Raw genomic sequence first — 9,220 nt, forward strand, 5'->3', positions numbered from 1 at the left:
TACCCCAGTGTTATACAGTAACAGACCAGTCCCCACCAGTACTGTACCCCGGTGTTATACAGTGACAGACCCATCCCCACCAGTACTGTACCCTAGTGTTATACAGTGACAGACCCGTCCCCACCAGTACAGTACCCCAGTGTTATACAGTGACAGACCCGTCCCCACGAGTACCGTACCCCAGTGTTATACAGTGACAGACCTGTCACCACCAGTACTGTACCCCAGTGTTATACAGTGACGGAACCACCACCAACAGAACTGTACCCCAGTGTTATACAGTGACAGACCCACCCCCAACAGAACTGTACCCCAGTGTTATATAGTGACAGACCCACCCCCAACAGAACTGTACCCCAGTGTTATACAGTGACAGACCCGTCCCCACCAGTACTGTACCCCAGTGTTATACAGTGACAGACCTGTCCCCACCAGTACTGTACCCCAGTGTTATACAGTGACAGACCTGTCCCCACCAGTACTGTACTCCAGTGTTATACAGTGACAGACCCGTCCCCACCAGTACTGTACCCCAGTGTTATACAGTGACAGACCCGTCCCCACCAGTACTGTACCCCAGTGTTATACAGTGACAGACCTGTCCCCACCAGTACTGTACTCCAGTGTTATACAGTGACAGACCCGTCCCCACCAGTACTGTACCCCAGTGTTATACAGTGACAGACCCGTCCCCACCAGTACTGTACCCCGGTGTTATACAGTGACAGACCCGTCCCCACCAGTACTGTACCCCAGTGTTATACAGTGACAGACCCGTCCCCACCAGTACTGTACCCCGGTGTTATACAGTGACAGACCCGTCCCCACCAGTACTGTACCCCAGTGTTATACAGTGACAGACCCGTCCCCACCAGTACTGTACCCCAGTGTTATACAGTGACAGACCCACCACCAACAGAACTGTACCCCAGTGTTATACAGTGACAGACCCACCACCAACAGAACTGTACCCCAGTGTTATACAGTGACAGACCCACCCCCAACAGAACTGTACCCCAGTGTTATACAGTGACAGACCCGTCCCCACCAGTACTGTACCCCAGTGTTATACAGTGACAGACCTGTCCCCACCAGTACTGTACCCCAGTGTTATACAGTGACAGACCCGTCCCCACCAGTACTGTACCCCAGTGTTATACAGTGACAGACCTGTCCCCACCAGTACTGTACCCCAGTGTTATACAGTGACAGACCCGTCCCCACCAGTCCTGTACCACAGTGTTATACAGTGACAGACCCGTCCCCACCAGTCCTGTACCCCAGTGTTACACAGCGACAGACCCCTCCCCACCAGTACTGTACCCCAGTGTTATACAGTGACAGACCCCTCCCCACCAGTACTGTACCCCAGTGTTATACAGTGACAGACCCATCCCCACCAGTACTGTACCCGCGTTATACAGTGACAGACCCGTCCCCACTAGTACTGTACCCCAGTGTTATACAGTGACAGACCCGTCCCCACCAGTACTGTACCCCAGTGTTATACAGTGACAGACCCGTCCCCACCAGTACTGTACCCCAGTGTTATACAGTGACAGACCCGTCCACATCAGTACTGTACCCCAGTGTTATACAGTAACAGACCCGTCCCCACCAGTACTGTACCCTAGTGTTATACAGTGACAGACCCGTCCCCACCAGTACTGTACCCCAATGTTATACAGTGACAGACCCGTCCCCACCAGTACTGTACCCCGGTGTTATACAGTGACAGACCTGTCCCCACCAGTACTGTACCCTAGTGTTATAAAGTGACAGACCCGTCCCCACCAGTACAGTACCCCAGTGTTATACAGTGACAGACCCGTCCCCACCAGTACTGTACCCCAGTGTTTACAGTGACAGACCCATCCCCACCAGTACTGTACCCGCGTTATACAGTGACAGACATGTCCCCACCTGTACTGTACCCCAGTGTTATACAGTGACAGACCCGTCCCCACCAGTACTGTACCCCAGTGTTATACAGTGACGGACCCACCACCAACAGAACTGTACTCCAGTGTTATACAGTGACAGACCCACCCCCAACAGAACTGTACCCCAGTTTTATACAGTGACAGACCCACCCCCAACAGAACTGTACCCCAGTGTTATACAGTGACAGACCCGTCCCCACCAGTACTGTACCCCAGTGTTATACAGTGACAGACCTGTCCCCACCAGTACTGTACCCCAGTGTTATACAGTGACAGACCCGTCCCCACCAGTACTGTACCCCAGTGTTATACAGTGACAGACCCATCCCCACCAGTACTGTACCCTAGTGTTATACAGTGACAGACCCGTCCCCACCAGTACAGTACCCCAGTGTTATACAGTGACGGACACACTACCAACAGAACTGTACCCCAGTGTTATACTTTGACAGACCCACCACCAACAGAACTGTACCCCAGTGTTATACAGTGACAGACCCACCCCCAACAGAACTGTAGCCCAGTGTTATCCAGTGACAGACCCGTCCCCACCAGTACTGTACCCCAGTGTTATACAGTGACAGACCTGTCCCCACCAGTACTGTACCCCAGTGTTATACAGTGACAGACCCGTCCCCACCAGTACTGTACCCCAGTGTTATACAATGACAGACCCATCCCCACCAGTACTGTACCCGCGTTATACAGTGACAGACATGTCCCCACCTGTACTGTACCCCAGTGTTATACAGTGACAGACCTGTCCCCACCAGTACTGTACCCCAGTGTTATACAGTGACAGACCTGTCCCCACCAGTACTGTACCCCAGCGTTATACAGTGACAGACCTCTCCGCACCAGTACTGTACCCCAGTGTTATACAGTGACAGATCCATCCCCACCAGTACTGTACCCCAGTGTTATACAGTGACAGACCTGTCCCCACCAGTACTGTACCCCAGTGTTATACAGTGACAGACCCATCCCCACTAGTACTTTACCCCAGTGTTATATATTGACAGATCCATCCCCACCAGTACTGGACCCCAGTGTTATACAGTGACAGACCCATCCCCACCAGTACTGTATCCCAGTGTTATACAGTGACAGACCCGTCCCCACCAGTACTGTACCCCAGTGTTATACAGTGACAGACCCGTCCCCACCAGTACTGTACCCCAGTGTTATACAGTGACAGACCCATCCCCACTAGGACTTTACCCCAGTGTTATACAGTGACAGATCCATCCCCCACCAGTACTGGACCCCAGTGTTATACAGTGACAGACCCATCCCCACCAGTACTGTACCCCAGTGTTATACAGTGACAGACCCGTCCCCACCAGTACTCTACCCCAGTGTTATACAGTGACAGACCTGTCCCCACCAGTACTGTACCCCAGTGTTATACAGTGACAGACCTGTCCCCACCAGTACCGTACCCCAGTGTTGTACAGTGACAGACCTCTCCGCACCAGTACTGTATCCCAGTGTTATACAGTGACAGACCCCTCCCCACCAGTACTGTACCCCAGTGTTATACAGTGACAGACCCGTCCCCACTAGTACTTTGCCCCATTGTTATACAGTGACAGATCCATCCTCACCAGTACTGTACCCCAGTGTTATACATTGACTGACATGTCCCCACCAGTACTGTACCCCAGTGTTATACAGTGACAGACCCATCCCCACCAGTACTGTACCCCAGTGTTATACAGTGACAGACCCGTCCCCACCAGTACTGTAGCCCAGTGTTATAGTGACAGACCTGTCCCTACCAGTACTGTACCCCAGTGTTATACACTGACAGACCCATCCCCACCAGTACTGTACCCCAGTGTTATACAGTGACAGACCTGTCCCCACCAGTACTGTACCCCAGTGTTATACAGTGACAGACCTGTCCCCACCAGTACTGTATTCCAGTGTTATATAGTGACTGACACATCCCCACCAGTACTGTACCCCAGTGTTATACAGTGACAGACCTGTCCACACCAGCACTGTACCCCAGTGTTATACAGTGACAGTAGTGATAGGTGATTTGATAGTTTGGGAGACAGATAGGAGGTTCTGTGGGAAAGATTGAGAATCCCAGATAGTCTGTTGCCTCCCTGGTGCCAGGATCTGGGATATCTCGGATTGAGTTCTCCGTATTCTCAGGAGGGAGGGTGAGCAGCCAGATGTCGTGGTCCATGTAGGGACCAATGAGGTGGATAGGAAGGAGGAGGAGGTCCTGCAAAGAGAGTTTAGGGAGTTAGGTACAAAGTTGAAGGACAGGACCTCCAGGGTTACGATCTCAGGATTGCTACCCGTGCCACGTGCTAGTGAGGCTAGAAATGGGAAGATAATGCAGCTAAATATGTGGCTAAGGAGATGGTGCAGGAGGGAGGGCTTCATGTTTCTGGACAATTGGGCTCTGTTTCAGGGAAGGTGGGACCTGTTCCGACGGGATGGTTTGCACCTGAACTGGAGGGGGACTAACGTCCTTGCGGGTAGGTTTGCTAGTGCTGCTCCAGGGGGTTTAAACTAGATTTGCAGGGGGAGGGCAACCAGAGTGTTAGAGCAGATAGTGAGGTGGAGGAGAATAAAGATCAAGTGAGGAAGGCATGTATAGACAGAAATCAAGCGCCTGTACGTGACAGAAATGTTCTCAGGTGCATCTATTTCAATGCAAGGAGTATTGTCGGATAGGCAGATGAGCTTAAGGCATGGGTTGGCACGTGGGATTACGACATTATTGATATTAGTGAGACTTGGTTGCAGGAGGGGCAGGACTGGCAGCTCAATGTTCCGGGGTTCCATTGTTTCAGACGTGATAGAGGGGGAGGGATGAAAGGGGGAGGAGTGGCATTACTAGTCAGGGAAAATATCACAGCTGTGCATAAGCAGGACAGCCCGGAGGACTCGTCTACAGAGGCCATATGGGTGGAGCTGAGGAATGGGAAAGGTGTGACCACACTAATAGGGTTGTATTATAGACCGCCCAATAGTCAGAGAGAATTGGAGGAGCAAATCTGTAGAGAGATAGCAGACCGATGTAAGAAACAGAAAGTTGTGATAGTTGGAGATTTTAACTTTCCACATATTAACGGGGACTCCCATACTGTGAAAGGGCTGGATGGCTTGGAGTTTGTCAAATATGTTCAGGAAAGTTTTCTACATCAATATATAGAGGTATCAACGAGAGAGGATGCAATACCTGATCTCCTATTAGGGAACCAGACAGGTCAGGTGACAGAAGTATGTGTAGGCGAACATTTTGGGTCAGTGACCACAATGTCATTAGTTTTAAGCTAATTATGGATAAGGATAGGTCTGGTCCTCGAGTTGAGATTCTAAATTGGAGAAAGGCCAATTTTGTGGAAATGAGAAAGGATCTAGGAAGAGTGGATTGGGATGTTTTTTTCTGGCAAGGATGTGTTCAGTAAGTGGAAGGCATTCAAAGGTGAAATTTTGAGAGTGCAGAGTTTGCATGTTCCTGTCAGGATTAAAGGCAAAGTTAACAGGCATAGGGAACCTTGGTTTTCAAGGGATATTGGCGATCTAGTTAAGAAGAAGAGAGGTGTATATCAGGTATAGGCAACAAGGAGCAAATGAGGTACTTGTAGAGTATAGAAAATGTAAGAAATTACTAAAGAAGGAAATCAGGAAGGCAAAAAGAAGACATGAGGTTGCTTTGGCAGATAATGTGAAGGTAAACCCAAAGGGTTTCTACAAGTATATTAAGAGTAAAAGGATAGTAAGGGACACAATTGGTCCCCTTGAAGATCAGAGTGGTCGTCTATGTGTGGAGCCTCACGAGATGGGGGAGATCTTAATAGTTTTTTGCATCAGTATTTACTTAGGAAACTGGCATAGTGTATAAGGAAGGAAGTAGTGTCATGGAACATATAGAGATTAAAGAGAAGGAGGTGCTTGCTGCCTTACAGCGAATAAAGGTAGATAAATCCCCCGGGCCTGACATGATATTCCCTTGAGGGAGACTAGTGTAGAAATTGCAGGGGCCCTGGCAGAAATATTTAAAATGTCCTTAGCCATGGGTGAGGTGCCGGAGGATTGGAGGGTAGCTCATGTTGTTCCGTTCTTTAAAAAAGGCTCCAAAAGTAAACCAGTTAATTACAGGCCAGTGAGCCTGACGTCAGTAGTAGGTAAATTATTGGAAGGCGTTCTGAGAGATCAGATATATAATTATTTGGACAGCCAAGGGCTGATTAAGAATAGTCAGCATGGCTTTGTGCATGGTAGGTCGTGTTTAACGAACCTTGTAGAGTTTTTCTAGGAGGTTACCAAGAAAGTAGATGAAGGAAAGGCTGTGGATGTTGTCTACATGGACTTTAGTAAGGCCTTTGACAAGGTCCCACATGGGAGGTTAGTTCAGAAGGTTCAGACACTTGGTATCCAAGGAGAGGTTGTAAACTGGATTCGAAATTGGCTGTGTGGGAGAAGACAGAGAGTGGTAGTGGATGATTGCTCCTCAGACTGGAGGTCTGTGACTAGTGGTGTGCCTCAGGGATCTGTGCTGGGACCATTGTTGTTTGTTGTCTATATCAATGATCTGGATGATAATGTGGTAAATTGGATCAGCAAGTTTGTTGATGACACTAAGATTGGAGGCGTTGTGGACAGCGAGGAAGGCTTTCAAAGCTTGCAGAGAGATCTGGACCAACTGGAAAAATGGGCCAGAGAATGGCAGATGGAATTTAATGCGGAAAAGTGTGAGGTGTTGCATTTTGGAAGGACAAACCAAGGTAGGACATACACAGTAAATGGTAGGGCACTGAGGAGTGTGGAGGAACAAAGGGATCTGGGAGTTCAGATACATAGTTCCCTGGAAGTGGCGTCACAGGTAGATAGGGTTGTAAAGAAAGCTTTTGGCTTACTGGCCTTCATAAATCAAAGTATTGAGTTTAGGAGTTGGGATGTTATGGTGAGGTTGTATAAGACATTGGTGAGGCCTACTTTGGAGTATTGTGTGCAGTTCTGGTCGCCTAACTACAGGAAGGATATCAGTAAGATTGAGAGAGTGCAGAGAAGATTTACTAGGATGTTGCCAGGTCTTAAGGAGTTGAGTTACAGGGAAAGATTAAACAGGTTAGGACTTTATTCCTTAGAGCGTAGAAGAATGGGGCGAGATTTGATAGAAGTTTACAAAATTATGAGGGGTATAGACAGAGTAAATGTGAGTAGGCTCTTTCCACTTAGATTAGGAGAGATAAACACGAGAGGACATGGCTTTAGGGTGAAAGGGGAAAGGATTAGGGAGAACATTAGGGGGAACTTTTTCACTCAGAGAGTGGTGAGAGTGTGGAACGAGCTACCATCTGACGTGGTAAATGCGGGCTCACTCTTAAGTTTTAAGAATAAATTGGATAGATACATGGATGGGAGAGGTCTGGAGGGTTATGGACTGGGTGCAGGTCAATGGGTCTAGCGGAATAATATTTTAGCACAGTTTAGAAGGGCCAAATGGCCTGTTTTCTGTGCTGTAGTGTTCTATGGTTCTATGGTTCTAGTGACAGACCTATCCACACCAGTATTGCAACCCAATGTTCGTTTATTTTTTACGCACAGACACAATTTAGCATTGGCAGATTTTGGAAATGATTGCAGGGGAATTTTAGTCATTACGAAAAATTGATTCCTGATTGAGCTGATTGGGAAAAGGAGAAGAAAGGTATTACTGATAAAAAGCACAGCAGCTTGTTTGTAGCACCCAGCTAGTAATTAATTCACCGATATCTAGCTCAAATACGCTGTTTACCGCATAGACAAGACCTACTCTCCCATCAACCTCCCTTTAAAATACAACAGCCAATTATTTTCTGCAGCTCATGTTTAAACCATGATTTGCTTCCATCCAGAAATGTGTCCATTTTTCTTTGCTTTCTCCAGGATTTTTCCATTATGTGAAGCCCAAGTGTTAACAGTTCAATGATCCTGTCTCCAGCTGTAGTCCAGGTGTTGAAGTACACAATGTGCACACAGTTGTTCATTTGTCTCAGTTTGTGTGGATTCTGGATGCACATGCCAGGATTCAGTGGCATCCCAATGATGCTGCTGGGCTTTTTGAGGCTGCTGAGGTGCTGATTTTAATTTCTGTTACAGACCGAAGGCTGCCTGGTGGGTGTTAAACAGACGGATTGGAATCAGTTCAAGGATGTGACTAGTCTGCAAGGTCCATTCCCAGAAGATCTTACTGAGCACGTGGATTGAACGCAGATTGTGGGATTGATACTAGTGGCTCCGATTCCTTTGAGAAAGCCTTCATGTTGCTGCCTATGTCCAAAGCTAGCTTCAGGGACCAGCATCAGTGAGAACAACAACACCGTTGAGTTACATCTGAGCAGTAGAAAGGCTGAGAGACTCTAGGCTTCTTCCTGTTCTCTGTTTGTACGCTTCTGCATTGAGTTCCATTTTGTTACATGCACTGCAATAAAAAAAGCTGTACCAAGAAAGAGCAGAATGTTATTTGACTGTAAAAACCTTCCACCAAAACCTTCCAACACATTTCCCCACCGGTTGGATTAAAAGGAAACAATTGAATGGTTGCTGGTCTAGGTGCCTTATCCTGATTAAAAACCATGCATTTGAAACCAGGGGCTGGGACTTCCTGACTCTTTGGCTGGGATTTCAGGGAGAAGGGCCCGCAGCTGCCCGATTGGCATTTAATGTGGCAAGCCTCCCTGAAAAGAGGTGACGCGGAGCTCCTGCCATTCAGCGGGCGAGAACCCCATCACCATATTATACTTCTTCCAGATGCGTGTCAAGTTTTTTACCATTTTTGTGACACGTTGACTCATGCACCAACAAAGTCACTCAGTGGCTCCAATAAAAACTTATCAGTGACGGCTAGAGACATGGAGCAGAGGGGCATGTCAGTGGGATGGTGAAAAAGACATATGGGACACTTGCCTTTATCAATCGAGGCATAGATTACAAAAGTAGGGAGGTCATGTTGGAGTTATATAGAACCTTGGTGAGGACACAGCTGGAGTACTGTGTGCAGTTCTGGTCACCACATTATAGGAAGGGTGTGATTGTACTGGAGCGGGTGGAGAGGAGATTCACCAGGATGTTGCCTGGGATGAAACATTTAAGCTATGAAGAGAGGTTGGATAGACTTGGGTTGTTTTCGTTGGAGCAGAGAAGACTGAGGGGCGACCTGATCGAGGTGTACAGGATTATGAGGGGCATGGTCAGGGTGGATAGGGAGCAGCTGTTCCCCTTAGTTGAAGGGTCAGTCACAAGGGGGCATAAGTTCAAGGTGAGGG

At 48.1% G+C, this 9,220-nt stretch overlaps 1 protein-coding gene across 3 annotated transcripts in view; it reads left to right on the top strand.

Annotated features, from left to right (window-relative positions):
• The window catches only part of LOC121273183 (bridging integrator 2-like), a 139,878-nt gene extending 131,474 nt beyond the window's left edge, over positions 1 to 8,404 (top strand). For all 3 annotated transcript variants that reach the window (XM_041180170.1, XM_041180172.1, XM_041180171.1), the window contains one exon: positions 8,055 to 8,404. In XM_041180170.1, coding sequence (XP_041036104.1) covers positions 8,055 to 8,162 — 108 coding nt within the window. In that variant the 3' untranslated portion in view covers positions 8,163 to 8,404. The remainder of the gene's footprint in view (positions 1 to 8,054) is intronic.
• Positions 8,405 to 9,220: the final 816 nt, after the last annotated feature.

This window comes from Carcharodon carcharias, chromosome X, assembly GCF_017639515.1.
Source record: "Carcharodon carcharias isolate sCarCar2 chromosome X, sCarCar2.pri, whole genome shotgun sequence".
Taxonomy (NCBI): domain Eukaryota; kingdom Metazoa; phylum Chordata; class Chondrichthyes; order Lamniformes; family Lamnidae; genus Carcharodon; species Carcharodon carcharias.